General features: G+C 38.7%; 1 protein-coding gene across 4 annotated transcripts in view; it reads left to right on the top strand.

Annotated features, from left to right (window-relative positions):
• LOC116842303 (cadherin EGF LAG seven-pass G-type receptor 1-like) overlaps positions 1-22,277 on the top strand; it is an 86,209-nt gene that overhangs the window by 7,584 nt on the left and 56,348 nt on the right. For all 4 annotated transcript variants that reach the window (XM_032811311.1, XM_032811310.1, XM_032811309.1 and 1 more), the window contains exon 3: positions 2,383-2,581. In XM_032811311.1, coding sequence (XP_032667202.1) covers positions 2,403-2,581 — 179 coding nt within the window. In that variant the 5' untranslated portion in view covers positions 2,383-2,402. The remainder of the gene's footprint in view (positions 1-2,382; positions 2,582-22,277) is intronic.

Raw genomic sequence — 22,277 nt, 5'->3', positions numbered from 1 at the left:
GTCGAAATTAATCACAAACTACCTGTTTCGTTAGTAATGACTACTAGAACTGTTTGCATTGCCATCTAACATTTGCGGGCGGAAACTAAGTTAAGGTCCTAATACCTATCGAGAATAAATATTCACTATTTCTTAAGTGATTTTTCTCTCAATATACAAGAATATTATGAAACTTTATCAAAGGAAAAGTTGGTTAGATTCAATTTAGTAAGCAAACTGAATTTTTCTTTTAATTTAATATACTTGAAATGATAAATTTATTGGAATTCAGAATGTATTCTGAATTTTGTTGCTTGCGATCAACTTATGATAGGTACACGGATATATATAAGTTTGAAACATTCGAAACAAGTAAGATTTTAATGCAATATGTATTTTTCTGTGTGTACGACGATGAGTTTCGCAGAAAAGCGAAAATAAAATGAACTACGTATGCAAAGACTTAACATGACGTCGGGGAAATCGGCTCAAGAGCGCGGCTAATTCCGGGTAGTATTATGTGAATATTCGATTGCACATTGACGCAAGAACAATAACACAGACAACGCCTTAATCCGATTCACGCGCGCGCCCTAAGCAATGAAGCAAATTGATTCAAGTCCGGCGGTTTCTGCTGGCTTCTACAGTCGGATGAGTCGAGATCGCGGTTTGCATTGCTCCGGCGTACTGCGCGCAAGCAATTTGCGGAGAACTGTCGGCGAAACGTCGAGCAGTACGTCGGTGCTAATTGCTTCCATCACTGATCGGAACTTACGGGCGTTATGAACGTCGTAAACTTGGCGCGATTTTCGTCTCTCGCCGAGGAACATGTCGGGACGAGTTAAATTCATAGTTCGCGCGCAGGTCTTTCTTTTCGCGGTGATTCGCACGCGAAGTCGCGTTCCACCGATTTTCCGAAGTTATTATAAATGCGAGTTATTGATCTGCAGAAGTTGCAAATTTCTCAGAACATTTTTCCTCGTGAGAAACGCGAAGCGACGTGCATTATAGGAATCTAAGCAAAATCTGATTAAAAGTCAAATCTTGTATGCATTGAGAAAAAAAAAACTTGAAAACTTTGTGGGATATATAGTTTGTTTCTATAAAATAGAGTTTCACAAAAGTTATTCACAGAAATAAATTTTACAGAAATATAAACTATATTCTACAAATCAATTTTTAAGCATTTTTTTCAGTATGTATGCTGGATAATTTTTTGTGGCAAAACTGTTATTTTAACATGATTTTATCAGTAAGAAGCAAATAGGATTTTATTACATTTCTAAGCTTCCTCGAAAGATTTTTTAAATATATATTTAAAGTCTATAGTTTATTTTATAATTTTAAAAAATTTGCAAAAATTTGCGAATTTTAAGAATCGACGGTATTTCGATTAATTTTTTTTTTAATATGAAGAATATGCAAGGAAATGTTTACACAATAAAGATGTAGAATATTATGAAGAAGCTTTTGCTTTCTTTTTGTCATATATCAAATATCCTCAAAATTTCGAGTAAAAAAATTATATGTTCACTTAATGTTATAGAATTTTCACCAGAATCTGACATATAGCTATGATAAAACGATTTATTTTAATTGAAATGTAAATTTTTAAATTTGAAATGTAAATGAAATAAAATTTGAAATGTAAAGTTGTTGTAAAAAAAAACATAATTTAGAATATATGAACCAGAAATGTGTCTTAAAATCCTGTATTGTGCGAAGCCTTTGTAAATTTTCCCTTACGGTTGGTGAAATCGCCGTTTCTTTTCATGGATCCGTATCCTGACCGCGTAATTTTCTGCGCGATGCAAGGAGGTGACTTACTTTATTTTGCGCGATATGAGAATGTATGCACGTGCTCGGTGACGCCAGAGCGCGAAGATTTACATCTGGGATTGTGTTCTGATATCGCGCGCACAGCGGGCAATATAACCGAATAACGTGAGAAACGCTCGCGAATGCATTGCACACGTTTGCGTTCTCTGATATGGCGATTTTCGATATTCGCGATGTGTTTCGAATTGCCCAAACCCAGTCGCGAGTTACTGACCTGCGTAACTTGCTCGCCAAAATCCGCGACGATAAGCCGTGAGATAGTCTTCCGCTCCCTAGATTCGCTATAAATTCTTATTACTTCGCTCCTCCTTCAATTGAACGGGAGAGCCGAGTAAATGACAGAAGTAATCGCCGCATTAAATTCACTCAAATTAATTAAACTCGCGCTCTCCGCCGTTTCTTTTTATTGTTCCCTTAATTTAACGCGTAATTGAAAGTTCAAGAATGAGAATGAATGTTTGCTCCTTCTTCTATATATAAATTATCTTTTTCCTCCTCACTTTAATGTTTAATCGTTTATCCTAGAATTTGCTCAGTCATCTGCGATTGAATTTACTGTTATAGATGTTAGCATAACGGACGACATGGAGACGCTATATACCGGCGCGATTCACGGCTTTCCGCAGCCCGGCGGCGGTATAGCTAATGGCGTTTCCACGGGTATCGCCAGTTCCTTCGACCAGGACGGTGTGCTGAGTCTTATCGTCGTCCTCGGGGGAAGTCTGTCTCTGGTGGCCCTCGTGTTCGCCTTCATCACCTATAGGTGAGTCACAATTGAGACCGATTATAGCCAAGCATAAACTTATTATTCCGATATTACGGAGACAGGCAAAAAGTGAAATATACAGGCAACGAAACGAAGAAAATTTCAATACCACGGAATCCTTTTTGCCAGGTATAGCAATATCGGTATAATGCGTCAATGTTGCACGACATCAACATGAATATTCATAATCTCCGTAATATCGACGATACTACAGTGAATTTGCGCGTCCTCTCTTCACAAATTTCTCTCTCTTTCTCTCACTGGTAGATTTATTCTAGATATATAATGCCACTTGATCTCGCGTATTCCGGTTGTTTAATTATTGCTAGGACAAATTTAATGAATTCAACGCGGCTGAAATATTCTCCACGTGAACCGTGTTCCCCTCGATGCTTCGCGATTCTCGTTACCTTCCGATTAATCGTCCGTCGCTTGTTTATTTGTTACGTCGCACAATTTTATTCGCACCATGAATCCCAGTGAGGAATTTAATCCCAGTAGTTTGCAACGGGATTAAAGTAATGGTATCCTGCCTTTTTCTTCTTGCAATTTTCACGAATCTACGTGAACTGCGTTTACGAAAATTCGAGGGACTTCACAATTTAAGAATCTGCTAATGATGCGTATCTCGTGTACTTCCATGTATCTTTTTTTACTTTCCAAATTTCTTGGAGTGAGCTCTCACTAGAAACGAGTGAAAAGTGGCAGTATTTTCGCTTAAAACGACAGTGAATATTTTGCCACTCGAAATCGTGAGAGCGAATGTTTCGCTTGAGCTTAGAGTGGATTTTGATTTCATACGTGAGCGAATGTTTCGATCAATTGGTCAATCCACAAAATTATGATTTTTGAGTTTTTGTTATCAATAGGTAGCTCATATGTTTTTCTGCATAAAACAAAAAAGACTCAAGCCTTATGGGCGCCTAAATTAAATAGAAAATAGTTCTTATTTTCTACTAGTTGCGCCATCTTTTACTAGTTGCTTCCTTTTCACTTATCTTTTTAAAAGTTAAGCTTATCAATGAAAACACTCGTTCGACGATTCAGAGTGAAGAATTGACTCGGTATGAGTAAAAAATCACTCGAATTCGAGTGACTCGCTGGTCACTCTCTGCTTCTCAAGTGAACTTTCACTCCAAGACATTTAGAGAGTACTTCTTACAACTTCGCAATATCAAAGTTCTCAATTTTTCGCTGATCACGTCGCACTCGCGCTACACTAAGAAAAAAGCAGTTGAGTCACTTGGTGACTTAAAGTTGGTGATCACTTCAAATAAATATTGTATTTATTGAACAAAATACACATTAGTGCAACAGTACATTGCGCTGATATAGTTACTGACCAAATCAAGATCGTAGAATCAATTGATAATTCATCGCAACAACTTTATAATTCGTTCAGTCGACTGAACATTTGATTAAACGAATTTTGTTCGTTCAAGCAAAGTCTCATTAACTCAACCACTTTCTTTCCTTATTGTCTGTATTTCTTAAAAACGTGCGGCAGTTTATTCCGAGAATCGGTCAGTAAGTTCGACCCTTCGCAATACGCCGGTCACGTCTCCCCCTATATCCACCGATTTTGATCCGTTACTTTTTTCGACGCGTCGGCGATTTTACGCGGTTCTTGCACACCACGGGTCTAATGCCTTTACATTGCAGGCGATACCCGCCGGAATACCCGACGAGCTCGTGGCTGTATGAGTTTCTCCCTCGCGATCTCGGTCTGCGCCCTGAGCGAATTTCCGCGATTCCCCCGCGATCTAATCCTTCAATATCAGCGCTTATGGCGCACGATTTTAGAAATTTCATCCCGTCGACGGATGATGGGAAAATCGATAGTTCGCGTTCCTACCTATAACGACGTACCGACCTTCACCTTTGGATGAGAATTAAACCAGCGAAGAACTGAGAGTACTGCACGCTACGATACTCGTGAAGAGTCACAAAGAGGGTGGAAGGGAGAGAGGGGAAGATAGATAAAGAGAGAAAGAGAGAGAGAAAGTTTCATGATCGATCATGCCCTATCCCGGAAATTGCTGGGAAATGGGAAAGCGCGGCCACGAATGTTCCCTCTAGCGTTTGCACTCGCGTTCGATCGATCGCGTAGAGTCCGACCATCGGCGATCTTCGATGCGGAAAAAGAGGCCGGACAAAAGCTGCTGCCGCCGCAAATGGCATCAATAAAACGCGCGAATCTTCGACATTCTACACCATCCTCCTGCTGAATGTAAATTCCTCCTGTATCTCGTTTCCATAGAAAAAATTTCGACATGTTGGGAAAATCGGAAAAAATTTTTTGATGAAATAGCGATATCAGATATCGATATGTCCGTTGGAAAATACGTGCCTCTCTCTTGACATCTTGTCATGAGTGCTCGTTTATCATTTGGCAGCGAATGATTGAGAAAGATAACTCCTATCGTCTTTCGAGGCCGAACATGCATATCCGTCGTAAAAATTTTCGGACATTTCGTCAAATCTCGTATCGTCGTGATCAACAGGTTTCTACGCGCTTTTCCGTCGGGATCTTAAACTTATAACACGGTTTTCTCCGCGGACGAGCTTCTTCACCGAATCCAATATCTATATATTTCATAGATTCTCACATCTAGTAGGCAATCGTATCTTTTAACTTCAAAAAAATTAATCACTGCTACAACCACAGTTTTTATGGTTAGAAAGAAAACTTGTGTGGATTCTAGTTAAATAGATATTATATTAAATTGTTAATAGATTATTAATAAACAAAATTATTAATTTATCAATAAATTATTAATAAATAGGATAATAAATAGATTATATATGTAATAATATAATGCATAATATTGTTGTTATACGCCCATCTATACAGTTCTCTTACAGCCACAGTTTTTTGAGACATATATAATGTTAAATTAATATAACTTCATATATCATTGTTTTAATCGGAAGAATATTACTGTCTCTCAATTCTGTATCTATAAACTACATTGAGCAAATTTACTTGTGTGATATAAAGTTTATTTTTATGAGATAAAATTTTTATTTCTGTGAAATAGATTTTATATCTCATAAATAAATTTCCAAGTAATATTTTTCAGTATATACTGAGAAGAAAATATTTTGGAATTTATTTACGGAATTTATTTGTAGAGTTTGTACTCTCTCACAGAAATATATTTTATTTCACAGAAATAAACTTTATATTCCACAAAATAAATTTTGTTAGTATATATCTAAAAGACTCGCTGGGTTCGGTTGCATTATCAGCACTAAGAATTCCGCTCAAATACATATACAAAAATAGTAAAGTGTATTATTTTTCCAAAGTAAGTACTATACTGCGAGAAATATAATTGAAAATTTACTTATAGGATATAAAGGATTTTTATTCATAAAAATAAATTATATTTTACAAAAATAAACTTTATTTAACAGAAATGAATTATCTCATAAATAAATTCCCAAGTATTTCTTTTCATTGATATTTCTATTACTCTTCTGTATACATGAGCGAAAAACAATGTTAGTATTTTGTTTAGGCAGTCATATTTAGTCATGTGATATCTCTAGTGTTTTCTCCGTGTATGTTTTTCACTCTTTCGGATAATATATTCGTGAGGCGGGTTTCGTGAAAACATTTTTTTTCAAGATCTGAAAGAAAAAAAACACTACACTAAAGCAAAGAGATAAAATCGCCGCGATCTTGCAGCCACAGTTTTCCAACTTTGCATTCCAACTTTGTATTTGCTTTCTGTGACGAGATAATAGAGATTCGTGTTTTCAAAAATTTCTAGCGTGATTTTATCGTGAGTGAACTGGATTAACGTGTTTGCAGCAAAAATAATACCGCATGAAATATTCTATATCTATATTTTCTTAAAGGGTAGAGACAGGGTAGAGAACGCGCAGAAGCCGTTTAGCTAACCCAGCGGAGTATAAGTTGGTCAAATAAAATACTGTATCCGCAGTAATGATGAAATCGCCTTCTCATACCTCTTTGTTTGATTTTCCGTCTGTATAAATTCCAGCCATGAGTTTTTCGCAATATTTCCCGGGGAGGAAACGTAGATCACTCACTATCGACGTTTGGTCACGTTCGATTATTTGCTCGCTTATACAAGTACAATTTCCCGATAATTGAAACAAACTATATTTCATCATCATATTTGTATGTGTATGACATTATTTATCCTTATTTTTAGCAACTGTACTATTTTATTTTTGCTCTATGTACTTTCGGCACATCGTGCATCTCGATCAACTTGCTTTGCGATTACTCTTATATGCATTTTAATATTCTGGAAATTGCAATTTTCGCGCCGTGCAAACCGTGTTTTATACGAAAAGATAAAGTACGAGGGGTTTCATGTCGCTCTAGCTGTAAATTGAATAATACTAGTAGAATACTCGACCTCGTTACATGAACATTTCCATCGATATTCAGCGAGGGTACTTTGATCGCGTTTCTGCGTGAATTGCTTGCGGTTACCGCTAAATTCGTGCTGATATTTCATTAGTGCTTAATGATATCGGCGCGTAATCGATATTGCGCATCGACATCATTCGTTTATTTCATTCATCCTGGGCCCGCATGACTGATCCTCTACTATGAAATGACTTTTTGCATAATTTTCCCACCATAAGGATTTTGCATAATTTTCCTATCATCAGTACAATTTCGCGGACACGCGGACTCGTGATATTTTATATTTTACCGTGTAATTATCGGGTTACGCGAGCGATACACAAGAAAAGCTCGGGGTTATTAAAACGGAAATTTAAACACACCTTTTTAATTAAAGACTGAAATAAGCACTCACCCCAGCGATCAACTGTTATTAACATTTTTCACTGGTTATTACAGCTGAAATTTAATTATTCCCGCGACCTCGGGGGTCGAAAAGGCTGTTAGACGATTTTACATTTCGTGAGTTCCTCAGGCACAGGGAGATCGTTATACGGGTTTTACTTATGAAGAGCAGAGTATTATTATCGCCCTTAGAGAGTCATAAAGGACTGAATTTTTATTAAAAACCGCGTCAAATGTAGCGGTCGCGTTATTCGACCTTGAATTTACACCGCTTATTATCATTTCTAAATATAAAATGAGAATTGTGTGTAGATCACTCACTGAATTAAATGCCGAATAGTAGCGCGCAGGAAAAATGAAATCGCGTTTAATCTCGGTTACGGAGATTACAATATTGGATTTTAGAAGGATACGATCCCGAGAACTATGATATTGAATATCGTATTATTCGACTCCACACGGCATATCCCGCGGAGACGGGAAGGAGAAGGGTGGAAGACAATGTTTTAATTTCCGTTATTTCGTGACTGCGCGAGAGCTCGCGCACGGATCTATATATCTACATACGCGCGTGCGCGCATGTAAACCTTTTAAATAGGAGTTTTTTGTTAGAACACTATTGTGAAGAACGAGATTACAATGTATATACATCCAGTAAGTCGTCGGTACATTATAACGGCTGTAAATTTAACGTTTCCATTCCGTGCGCGTTAATATGTTAAATTCGCCGCGCAATGCCGTGAGAGAAAGTTTTAATTAAAAACACTTCTTGCGTACACACTCGGCGTTACTTTGTCGCGTGGTGCATTGTCGCATCAGAGGGATGACAGTGGACGCCTAATCCGTTGACGTAAGAGATTAAATGTACATCCTAATCTTGCTAGTGCGCGTTAATGGGATAAAATTCTATGAAGTGGACAGTTGCCCTTAGGGACTCGGCGGATTTTCATTTTAGCGTGGAAAGGGCAAGTACGAAAATTTTGACTGAAAGCGCCGAAATTTATTCAGTATCGGGCTATAATTTCATTAACGTTTAAAATTGAACGAAGTTAAGCGCGCGCCTAATCTTGATAGAACCGGCATTAGTGAGTGAGAATTAGATTAACGCATTTACTTTCATTTCGCGAAGCTGCAGTTAAAAGCGCCTCGATTTATGCGGTGTCGGCGTGTGACGATTTGCCAACCATCATCGCAATCCTCTCTGGCGAAGAAATCACACGCGCGATCAGGTGCGTCGATTTAATTAGCGAACTAAAATTAAGGACTTTTTGTTCGAATTACGACGAGCTCTGAGCCAAAATAATCGGACGTCTATCAGTTCACGCGAATTCACCGGTTTCATTTCACCTTTAGGGGGAAAAGTCGTCACGAATACGGCCTCGAGGAGGCTGACGTCCGACAAATGGCGATGATGAATCGCGAAAGAGTGTACGATATCTTTGTCAAGGAATCGCGACGTTATGTGATTAATGCCGCTATTGGCCAGGCGTGCAATTTCGCGCCCATTATTCATGCACGCGTCATGCGGATTGGAACCGTGGTTCGGCAGTCTCGCCGCGATTATCCACCAAATTTCCAAACGAGAGGGTTGATAATTCATATCGTCGCGGTGTGCGCATTATTCCACACGGCTCGTCACGATCCCCGCAGCCATCCGATACTCACCCGGAATGTACAAATTCATTTACGGCGTACACACCTTTGTTGTCATTGAAAAGCACAGATCGCAACTGATAGGTTAACTGCTCGATTAACGGCGACCCATGTGATGCTAACTCGTTGATTGTCGATTGTCTTGTGACGTTAACGATCTTTGATCGAATTTTTCGAGGCGGCGGAATAGTACTAGTTTCCGGAAAGAGCACGAGCGATAACCTGATTAACATTTCGCTAATGCAATTCCTGAATAAAATTGGACTTCATTTCTTGAAACTCGCAGCTGCACGTTAATGGTGTTAAGGACGTCCGAACATTGGCTACCATCGTAATCGCATAATTGCGCCATTATGTGTGTCTATAGCGCTTTATCGCGAGTGCCTTATTAGACGGGACGGTTAATTAAACGTTCGCTCGACTCGGAAAGTCGAGCAGTATTGTGTTACATAATACGGAAATTATATTAAACGGGGGTTCATAACCCGACAAGGTGGGCGACTGCAATTAAGCGCATCTTGTGCCGCATTGCATCGAACCAGAGAGAGAAAGAGAGACAGAAAGAAAGAGAGGGAGAGAGTGTGAGAGAGGGAAATCTCCTGTCTAGAACAGGCAGAGAAAAGCCGGACGCGGGGGAGCGTTTAACTTCGTTTTCATGTTACCCTTAATGAGGTTAAAATCGCTGTGACAATCTATCGTCGTGCCAATGTCGTTAAGCTGCCGTTACACCCGATAGATTTCGGCAGGCGTGCCCTACCACGGCGAAATTCATCCTTGTTAATGGACTGTCTCTTAGCGCGACTAACAGAATACTGAGAGAATGTTCGCTTGTGTGATGCGTGTGACGACGAAATCGTTTGCCCACGAGAATCCGCCGTGGACGCATTGTGCACGATGCATAAAGGAGATCACAGGGACGCTGTGTGTTACGTCCTTTGATAAATTGCACGCAGTAGTAATAGAGATAACGATGGAATAATAGAATATACGGAATATCTCATAATAACAGAACAAGGGAATGGTAGCAATATAGATTCCGGGCCTATTATTATCCGAGATCGAATCAACGCGAGCCGTGCGTTCCATCGAGCAAACTTTATTGGGTTTCCTCTTTGTTCTCATTCAAAATTTGCCTTCTGTGGCTTGGGTTTAATATTATTCCCCGGCACTTCAAGGCGAATAGAAGAAGAGTAAAATTACCCGATAAAATCCACTAAATAATTTCACAACTCTCTCTCTCTCTCTCTCTCTCTCTCTCTCTCTCTCTCTCTCTCTTTCCCCTTTCCATCTCTATCTCTTTACTCTATTATTATCGCGCTTCGCTCACTCCATACACTTACATTATACGGTAAAGCAATCTACGGTAGATGAAAGGTATGGCGATAGTTTCGCGGGAGCCTATATAGTTAGGTTAAAATGATTAACATACTGTATAACGGTGTAAAGTACAGCTTCTCGCGAGCTACCCTCCGGGGATAGTAGTTTCTTCCCTCGAATGAGTTCAGGTAATTCGACGTGCACGCCTTAAGCCCAGCCTCGATAACGGGTTATCGTGTTGCCGCGTATTGTTGCGTTACATAATTTGAGTTTAATCTCCGCATAATTAGCGACGTATCTCCGGCAGTTTGCCACGCGACGTGCTGGAGAAACGCGGGATAGGGGCGATGCATTATACAACTTGCAACGTTTCGCGTCTCGTTGTTCATATTATCGTTAAGCGGATATCGGATATTGATCTGACAAGACTGTAATTGGTAGTCCCTTTCGCACGATGCCGCGAATTCGGTGTCAAGTAATAGTACGAGTGAAGAGTTTACAGGGTGAAGCATCCAGTCATTGACATTCAATTATCAAGCCCCTTTAGCCCCTTGATACTCTAGAAAATTCCGATTCTTTTTGTCACTAATGGCGGTTGGGTATAGTTTCAGTTGTGAATTCTCTTCTGAAATCATTGAGCGCAGACAAAAAGTTTGGCTGCAATACTGATCGCATAAAAGACAAAATATCTTAAAAATAGTAAATGTATACAATTTGGTGGGTACTAATAACAACATTTTCTTAGATTTAAATTAGATTTAAGAATAAATAATTATTTTCATAAAAAATCAAAATTTTCTTAAGGTTTCAAGAAAATGTACATTTTCTTATTTGAAAAGTATTTCATATTAGTACAAATAAATAATGTAATATGTAATGTATAAAATATGTACCTGTCGAGTGAATATATACTATTTCTTAGATATTTTTTCTTTCAGTGTACGTGGGGAGTTAACTTAGCTGTTAATATTAACTTTAACAATTCCTGAAAAGATACATACGTCTCGGTGATCGTCTCATAGCGAGACGAATACTTGATGTTTGTTGCTTCCTTTATTTACGACAGAAATCTTCGACATTGAAATACATTAAAAGGGATTACACAACGCGAATACAATTGCTCAAACGCCTCTGTACCGGCGAGTAAATTAATCGTCCTCTCGCGACAATGCAAGCCGCCGCAAGTTCACGCGTGGCACTTACACGTGGCGTCTGCTAGTAGCACTGCAGCAGATCGCTCAGACGCGCTGACGACCGACCGGTTAACCGTCTCGAAGCCGACACCTCTACGAGGCGTTTAAACCCGCAAACTCCCCGAATACACAATTTCCGAACTCCGACGAGCCGCAGTTGCGCCGACGAATTACCGTAACGAGTAACTTTTCGAATTTACGATCGCGGTCTTCGTTAGTTTGGCAGAGTTGGATTGGATGAGGTGGTTTGGATGCTCGATTAGACGAAATCAATACTTGTACTGTAATCGATACGTCGGTATCCACAGCGCGATCATGAGTCTTGCAACTATTCGAAACAGGATGATGCATCGTGTTGTATCGTGCGCGCGATAGCGTCACTTCAGTTGAATAAGTTGATACTTCACTTTTTTCGTGACATTAAACAGTAATTCGATTTTTTATTTTCAACAAATGAAGTGATTTGTTCAATGTCGAACTTACGATAGCAGAGTAAATTTAGAGAAAAGATATCTAAAAGATAGAAAATATTATTACTGAAGACGTGTTCACTTAATTCTAAATTCTTTTTTTAAGTAGAATAAACAATTGCTCTCACGAAAAGCGAAGATTTTAGAAAAATATCCACTTTCTCACTCAAAAAAGTGTCTTGTCAATGGAAAGACATATACATTAGCACAAATAAACATGTTTATTAGTACTCAAGAAATATTTCTTTCCTTTTAGATGTTTTTCTTTTCTGTGAGTATATTAATTTTAAAATTCAAATTTTTAAAATTTAAGTTTTCCAAATTGAAGAAAGAAATTTTTTTTAAATCGAGGAAAAAGATTTCTTGAAAAGTCGAGGAAAGAAAGTTCTTAAAATCCAAATATTCAAAAAATTGCCAGATAATATCGCGCATTATTTCTTTCCTCTTCGGAACCTTCGCCGCGACGTGTCATTAATAAAACAACGGATAAAAGACGAAATTATTCGCCGGCGCGCCGATTGCCGTCTCGATATTATTCGGGAGCGCTAATTGCTAATGAGTTAAATGTTAGACGGAATCGCTTCAGGCAAGTCAACCTCCGCCTTCGCAGTTTCGCTTCCACCCTTGCAGTTTCGTAACTTCGGAAGACGACGGCGGCAGCGACGGCGGCGGCGTCGGCTGCTCTCGTTATCCTCATCAGGGTGATTTAGGCGATCCGATTCGGTTGCCGGCGAAGTTCAACCGCAACACTGGCTGCGGTCGTGTTCGCGACGGAATATCTCGGGCCGTGGGGGAATTCGCGGATCGCGGACTTCCGCGCCGTTTAATCTAACAAGAGAGTGGGTTGCGAAGCTCCTATTTCAAATCAAATAGTTACTTTGGGTGGAAGAATTCTCTCGTACGTGTACATTTGTTGAATTTATTATTAATCCTCTGACTGGCGGAAACACAATACTACGTTCACAAAAAGTAGCTCAAACTGGTGGAAATACTATACTACGTTTTCATATTTCTGGTAATACAATATTTCTAAAATTTGGTATTTAAAAGTTTTTGGGGTTGTTCTATTCAATAGTGAACTTCAAGATTTAATATGGCCGATCGAAAATTGAAAAAAGAAAATGTTATCAAAATCTTGAAATATTGTATTTTTGGGTTTCTGAGATCGCTCTTTTCAATGATGAAAATTTTAAAATAAACATGATGATTTAGTGTGTGTGTGTGTGTGTGTGTTACCTTATTAAGTCTATCATTTTGAATTTGAAAAATTTTGAGTTTATTGACCTTGTGAATACAATAGCCTCAAAAACTTCGAAACATAAAATTTAATGACTTTGCTTGCAGTGGAAGCGATTATACAACTTTTTCCTAAAAACCGAAATGTGAAAAGTGAAAAGTTTCACCTAAACTCGACGATTTTAGCACGATCATGTACACGGAAAAAAAGATTCGCTAATATATGGATTTGCTAATATATATATTAGCAAATTTTTTAGCTATCACAACTAAATAACTTTTACTATGAAAGCAAGAAAACTTGCTCTTACAGTTAATATTTTTAGTTGTCCATATATTAGCAAATCTTTTTTTTCCGTGTAAGTTCACGAACAATGGAAATATGAAACTTTTCACTTCTCAAGTTCATATTAGGGGAAAAAATACGTGATCGATACTCAGAAGTCTTAAAATGCGTGCGCTTTTCTCACGATGCGCACAATTATGGCTCCACATGGCGAGATGTCATTTGATGAAGTACTTTTGGTACGCTAATTAGGTACATTAAAAAGCGCGGCCGATATTATTATCCGAATTATTGCACGCACTGCGCCCAAGCCGTTTATTCATTACGCTCGGACCCGCGTAATCATTTATTTAAATGCGAGGTCCATGACAATCCTGTATTGTGGTTGTTTAATCAAACGCCACAGGTCATGAGAATTATTCTGACGAGCGTATTCGTGACATCGCCAAATCACGTCCCGTTTTGCGCAATGCATTGCGAATGCGTGCTCGCGATCGTGCACCGTGCAATTGATCTTATTTCGATAATGAGAATCGAAGAGAGAGAAATCAAAGCAATTCTTTATTGACACTGTGTACATTACGTGATCATGTTTCGTTATCGAAATATTGGGTAACAACAGACGAGACGAAATAGAAAGAAATTTGTACAATTTGTACAGTTCGCGAACGAGGAAGGCTACGTGTTGCTCGTATATAAGCTTGTTTGCCGTGCTCTAATTATGCCAAAGAGGTCGCTTTGTTATTTCATGTCTCTGAGTTGACTCATTAGCTAGTTATAGACGTTCCAAGCCGCAACGTACGCTGCTTGCCTCCGACAATGTTTCAGCTCGGTGTTAATACTAATGTCGGGTATTATATTTGATTAAAATTTAAGTTGACTAAAATAATCGGCAAATCAATAATCGAAATTAGTCAATTGTCATATGTGTAATCACGAATAATTAAATCGGTTGATGAAATTAATCTTTATAATCCGGGAAGTCAATATAGTGATGCGGCAGAGATCTCATATATGTTTCCCAACCTGCCTTTTGATATAGGCGAGAAAATTTTAGTTCAAAAATTGTAAAATTGTCGTCCAAAAAATCGCCCGGACTGTAAAGGTTAATTATAAAACTGATATCAAACTGATTTTATTAGATGTCAATTTGTTTCGTGGAGTTAGACAGAAAGAAGATATACAAAATTTGTAGATATATCTACAGGATATCAGAATTTAAGTACGACATCCGCGCACGCATTGTATGCGTTTTGTATCAGGCACCGTGCATAATAATAACGCACGGAATGGGAATGGGCTTTCCATTCGCTGTAATTAATTATGATGCGTAATTACGTACACGTTATTTTATCGTCCGATCAAATACGCACGCGACCGCTTAGCTATTGAAAAGGGTTGGGCGGTCCTCTTTATAACGTGCCGATCGGCCATTTGCACGTTTCATGAATAAATGAATAATATTTTGTCGCTTCGCGAGATGCGTTTCTGGTTATATCAGCGTTCGCGCAGCTAGTCGAATCGCGAACGTGTTTATCCACTTTCTCGTTTGCACCTCGGTAGGAAGTCTTACACTGACGTCTGCCCTCTTTCACAATGGTTAACTTACAAGAGATTATTATCTGATTACACACATGGAATTTGAATGGATTTTTTATACACGTTTTTTTTATAAGGTATGAGTTCTACTCATTAATTTTCACCGTTGAGAATTGAATCCGCTAAACTTCATTTTCGGATTATTTGATATTCTGTACGTTGAGGAAAAAAAAATAGTAAATATTTATTTGATAGGTATTAATAACATATTTACTTACAGATCTGACTTATAGATCTTTTTATTTAGATAAAATAAATAAACACTTTTACGAAAAGCTACACGGAAAAAACAGTATGATTATCCCATATAAATGTTAGATTCAATATTGAATTTGATTGGCACAATCAGATTTATGTGTAAGCCAATCTTACTGGTTTTCCGTGTAAGGTTTTCTTAAGGTTTTAAAAGTGTATAAATTTTTATTTGAAAAATGTTGTTATTACTAACTTAGTAATAACATTTTATGTTATTACTAACTTAAACCACCCGACCTTTCTCGCCAGGTTATTACAAAGTGTCAAGGGGATAGGAAATCATAGGGAGAAGGTAGAGTGTCCAAGTTTCATGATAACCCATATTTTCTGCAGGGTGCTAGAGAGTAAATATGCAAAATTTGACCCAGTTCGATCATAAGGTTTAGGAGTTAATAGAGAACACATACAGGTATTTTGTATTATATTCCATTCTATAGAGATCGATAAATATGTTATTATTAGTACCCAGCGAATAAATATTTACTATTTCTTTGATATTTTTTCTTTCAATGTAGACAATATTTTGCAAAAGCGATAGTAGGTTTAATATTCTATCTGACAGAGACGTATAGGACTTTCAGTCTCCTCTCGTGCGTTTCTCTGACTTCGGGAAGATATGAAATTCAACGTGGCGCGCAATTTCGTATGCCGATACTGACTACCGCCACTTCCTACCATTTTCCTTTATTCCTCGCTGTGAAGCCCTAATTCTTTCCCGACGAGCGGATTCCCCGTGCTCTTAATTCACCTCGCTCGTAAAATCGCGGGAGGAGCGGCGCAGAGTGTGTAATGGCTTTAAAAAAGCCCACGGGGAATGGATCGGGCGGTCCTTGCCCGACGACATAGAAGAGCAGCGGCTGAAGTAAAGCGGGGATTTTTGCCCTGGTAAGCGGCTTATAAGGGCTATGTCGTCGCTGCTGAGATGCGATATATGTGAGGTCGGTGATCCGCAAGAAAGACGCGGTACGAATACGTTTCTGCGAGGCCGATGCGACTTTCCTCGACTTAATGGGAGTAACAAGAAGGGCGGGATGGGAGGGGAGCGCCAAAAGATAGTAGTCGAGTAATTAGATCTAGAAAGCAAAGTGCTTTTTTTCGAGCACGAAAAGATCTCGCGAGCTTCCAGAAGATCGGCACATAATGGAAATTGAGGATTTCCGATCCATAAGATTTCTCGCGTATCCTGACCGCGCGGACAAGAGATTTAAATTTCAGATCAGTCCGCGTGCACGCGCGCGCTCTTTTGTTCGGTACCGCAGTGGAAAGAGTGACGAATCGAAAACAAAAATAAAAGTCGGTCGGGAGTGCGCGGAATTCTGCGGTGACGTGTCGATTTTTCCGGCGGTGAAATATCAATTTCGCGAAGGCGGGCGGAAAAAATTTTAATTAAACGCGCGAGCGCGATTGAAGTTGGCGCGATCGTTTTGCCGCCGCTCCGTTTTTCCCCCCTCCCATAAAGTTCGGCCAATTTTTCCCGGCGAATTTAAATTCTCGTTTTCCAGGTGCGGCCCCCGGGCCGTGACAAACATTTGGCAAGCGTTGTGCACGCGAACTCGGCAAACATTCCGCGACGTGGCGATATCCTCGATGACGATTAAAGCATCCAAACCAAACGTTGAAATCAAATGCAAATATATCGAGTGCGAATATATATGTGTGTTCCAAATTTCTCACTCGGAAAGGAGAGCGTGAAATACGGAGATGTGAAGATTTCGCCGATTTAAAGTAGATCTTCTTGCTTGAGAGGAGTTAGCGGTGGATTACGCGACATTTACTTTCTGTACGCGCGCCCTCTCGCAATTTTCGACGGTATGAATGGCCAAGCATCGTATGCGATTCATAATTCTCAATATTTGTCTGTTGCCCTACAGCGAAAAAAATTCTTCGTTTATCGGAACTAAAGTAAGTTTACTGTTTGATAGTCGTTAGGGAGACAAATCTAACTGTTATCGTTACAAATCATTTCTCATTGTTTGTCATTTTAACAAACGTGCATTGCCTGAAACAAAATGCGTTTGTTCAACTTAAATTAGATAAATTATGTAAATACAACAATATTGAGAGAAGAAGTTTTGCTAATTTAACAAAATATCCGCAACAAATGGTTTGTCGATAATGAGCCAGCGAATGATCCTGTAACGGGAACAAATGATTGATAATTTATTACTCTCAATTTGCTGCTCTAAGCAACACTTGCGTGTGATGGAAACATAACTAATCTAACCTAACTTAAATAGACAAGAAAATAAAGTTCGGCCAATTTTTCCCGGCGAATTTAAATTCTCGTTTTCCAGGTATGGCCCCCCGGGCCGTGACAAACATTTGGCAAGCGTTGTGCACGCGAACTCGGCAAACGTTCCGCGACGTGGCGATATCCTCGATATCCTACAAATGTGATTTGTATCTCAGACAATGATTACGTTCAGTAGAGAAAGCTGCTTTGGAACTGTGTTGTGAAATTCATGAATCTGATTGGTGTAATCTTAATCTTGACTGAATTTAACAAATTTTACCACAGTTTTAAAGCAGATTTCTCTGCTGAGTGCAGCCCATGTGTGTTTGTTAAAATAATAACTGCTCGATCTATTTCCCTAATGATCAAACGGCAAACATACTTTTGTTCTAACAACTATAGGATTTTCTATGCATATAGATGGCGGAATATTAAGAATTCCCTTCGTCGGCTTTCCGCACCAATATATCCTCACGTTGGCTCTTATTCTTACTCGGCGCACTGGGCAAACGTTTCTAATCCGCGTATCAAACGAGGCTTACACCCGCCGGGGAGCAATTTCGAGAGACTTTGGGGAGTCCACGGTATTGCGCGTACGTGGCATAAGCAAACGCTTAAAACATCGAGCAAAGTTGGACTAGTTTAGTTCGCGAAAACCGCACACACCGCCCTCGTAATCTCTCGTGACCTATCGCCGTTATGTTTTCTCACGTCCTCCGAATAATGTCTTGGCTCGAACGCGTATATCGATTGTCCCAAATTTCCGCGTAGTAAATTTCGACCCGCCCGGTCGCTCGTTTCCGTGCGAGCAGTAACGTTACTTCGTTCACCTCTGTGATATCCCTTATTCTCTTTCACCGATTGAACAGTTTTCAATGTGGTTTATTTGCGACTCGCCCACACCACCTTTTCTTTCATTTGCATTTCAAAGGCTAAAAAATTTTAGATAGTTTTTTTTTAGATAGTATTTTAGGTAAAATTTTTAAAAAATATCGAATAAAAAAATATTTCGTTGGTCTCAAAGAGTCCAAAATCACAGACTGTTTCATATTCATTAAACTGGTAATTTATATATGTTAATTGTACATATATTATGTTTAATTAACGCAACTCAAAGAATAAACTCCGAATTATGATATTTTCGTGCAAAAAGTTAACATAAAATAGATTATTTTTCGCGTGATAACATATTTGATTAACAAATCTTGATAAATATCAGTTTCATGGAGTATCATTCGTCACTTTGAATCAGGAATCTGATAACGTAAAAAAAAATGATACCGACACGGACGATGAGTTGTTTTTTATCTGAATACGCAAAATGCGACAGGGAAAATTTTATGTGCGCTTAAAGCTGACCGATTTAAATCTCATTGCAATTCGCGAGAATGTAACTCTCGCTTTAAAAATAACACGCCCAACTGCGTGGATGAACACAACGTATTCTTGTAGAAACATATTGATTTATTGAATATGAATTGTAAGAGAAACACGCTCATCTCTTTGCGCATTATCATCCGCCCACGTATCGATGCATTTTTCATTGGCGGTTTGTCGGACGATAATGTCTTACACGCAGAAAATACGTTTGGTTAAATTAATCAAATTTCTGGTGAAATGTGAAGCGAACCAGCAAATCCCGGCTGAAGTTATCAAATTTTTATTCAAATTAACAAGATTTCGGGTTTATTCGAACAGAATTCTGGTGACTTCAAGCAAAATTTGCTGGTTTATTCATATTAGAAATTTGATTGATCGGATCAAATATTTTTCACCGTCTAGCATTATATACACTTATAATTGCGTGGGCGCGTACTGTTTGATTTCAATCAATTCTTCAATCGCTAAAACGCGTCAATTTTAACACGCGACATACAGCGCGCTTTATTGTCGCCGACATCGCTTGTTAGGCTGCAAGTGCAGGTGAAAATTACCCTCTTTGACGCTGCCAATCATTACGTATCGCGCTCGTCGCTATTAGTAACCGCGTAAGGCCTGGAACGAACAGTTACGAACCCACCAAGTTGCTGAGAGTGCACCTTTCAGCAAATGCGATTTATCGATTATCGAGACTGAGATTGATAGCAATTTACGGCGACTCATCTTTGCATTTACGTCGAAAGATAACGCTGTTGATTTTTCGCAAAATAATATTTTAAAGGCCGAGCATAGCGCGCGGTATACTCCGCAAATATTTAATTAGCAAGTTTATTACGAGAGTATTATTAGAGAGAAATGTTCGTAGAACTTGTGAACTTTGATTGTGTTCGCGTAATTAGCTTAATAAGCGGGTCTTGTTTCGAGATAATATCTCCTAGTTTCGAATTTTGTCGAAAACTGGCGTAATTGTTCACAATTACTCGCATTATTGGTTCATTACTGGTGTAATTAATTTGAGATACGCGTTCGATTGGCGATATTTCACTCCAAGATTACGTCCGCCGACCTGAAATACGATCGAAACTTCGCCAACTAATTCGAGACATGCGTTGTCGACGTGCGTTGTCGGAGACTGGTAAGGGGCGCGCCTCGGCAAGATAGAGACGTTCGCCGAAGTAGTCGACTAACTAATTCGATCGAAAGAGCCCTTACATATAGATGTTCTCAGGCTGCATCGACGACGTACACGACGTGCACGCCGATAACGTCGTCAATGCGCGAGTTACTTGTGCCACGGCTCTAGGAAAAGCTATTAATTACGTAATTAATGCTGGTTCCCTCTAGCGAGTATATCTGTCGAGGTATGTCGTTGCGAAAGTTGCATCTCGAGTTCTAACCTGAAGAGTATTTAAAGTGCGAGATTTTATCAGACGGACGTGCCATCAAAGTAAATGGCGACCCGTCGCCGGCTCCTTCCGCTTCTCCACGACGCCGGAAGAATTAAAAGTTACTGCATCCGCTTTGTTGAATTAAACGTCATCACGAATTCGCGACCTTCACTGATTAGACTTAAGATAAACGCCTTAGTAATTGGATATGTCCTAATGATTGAAACATTAATATACCTGTATTTAATATCTTTAAGAGAAAGAGAAAGAGAGAGACTTTGATTTTCCTAAAAGATATTTTTTATATCAATTTATAATTGCAGTTTAATGAGCATTCCTCAACCATTGAGTCTATATTATTTAGGATACAACTGATTTTTCAGTTCAATTACTAATATAATTGGCATTATTTAATATCTGGTGAAAATTATAATTGATACTTATTGATCATTTTATTTCCTACTGTTTTTCCATCGCAAACAAATTCAAGTTTTATCTGAAGGTTAATTTTGTCAGTAAATAATAACAGTAATAATAATAATTTTTAATAATAATTTTTATTTTTATTAATAATAATAATAGTAATTTTTTTATTAAATATTTATTAATAAAGATGTAAAGTTGATCATGCATTCTTGCCAGTTCAGTCATTGGGACGTTCATCTTACACAAAGAAATAATAGAAAAGAAATAAAAAACAGATCGATGTTATTCAGATATTTTTCATCAGCAATTACTTTTGCTACTGTTTATTTGTTTGCTAATTGTTTCTATTTTCCAATTTTTACGAAGTAGAAGCAACGTCAAATCGTGCGTAGCGTTTGAAGGGTGGAATATTGGATCGACGTGGTTGCTAAAATTACATCAGTTAGTTTTCGGGATATTCTATAAAATCGAAATGTTCACGTAGAGAAAGAGGCAGAAAGATAGATAGATAGATACATAGAAAGAGAGGAAAAGCGGCAGATCTCTCGGAACATTTCCGCTGGATTAATTCAATCCAGAGACACTCCGTGACTCCGGGGACGTTTCCGTCGTGGCGCTTCATCGAAGGGTGAAGTCGATCGAACGATCGATCGGTCAGTCGGTCGAACGGAAGGATGAATCAGATCTATGTGTTTCGGTTCTCTCTCGGGAAATCAAAAGTGCAACTCGAAATCCTGAAAGGCCGCCTAAGTGTCCTTCGAGGACACGAGGTGTGACGTTACGCTTCGAACTCGACGAGTGAAAATTATGAGCGACGTAAATACTTTATCGACAGTGATAGTGTGACTTATTAAAGACTATCATCCCACGTTTGCCTGCAGACGAGAGTTCTGTTGCTACTTTTAACGTTCCTCTGCGTATCAAAACGTATCTGTGCGATAAAACGAGAGTTCTGCAATTTATAGGCTAATAACGTGTTTTAACGCATCGTGTTACTTTTTTCTCTAATATTCATCTTCAGTTCACCAAAGTATTAACGAAGATGTGGCAATCGTTTTCATTAAATTAAGAGTCGATTTTGCTCCATCAAAAATTAGAATTAGAACACGGGGAGGGGATTATTTTCTTAAATTTCAGCGATCCTTCAACGTTTATTTAATATATTTATTGGAAATTGAGGAATTTCTGGAAATATGCACAGTGAAATTTCTACCGCGCAAAAGTTGATTAGCTTCGCATTCAAATTGTCGATAAACTTGTATGCCTGCTTGTAACTGGGTAATTAGTAATATAACGTAGAGGGAGACTCGATATTGTCGAGGTTAATTAACCGAGACAACCGGCCCAATTAAGACGATCAGGCCGGTGGACCAATCTCAATTATCCAAGACGGTGCATCGAGAATTGAAGGAGATTCGGTCCAAATTCTCCGCTTAAGATCGTCGTATATAAATTTATAAGC

Source organism: Odontomachus brunneus, unplaced genomic scaffold (genome assembly GCF_010583005.1).
Source record: "Odontomachus brunneus isolate Ranch 3 - 2012 unplaced genomic scaffold, Obru_v1 Obru_scaffold_024, whole genome shotgun sequence".
NCBI lineage: Eukaryota > Metazoa > Arthropoda > Insecta > Hymenoptera > Formicidae > Odontomachus > Odontomachus brunneus.
The sequence above is the reverse complement of the archived record's forward strand: the minus strand, read 5'-3'. Positions and strand labels throughout refer to the sequence as shown.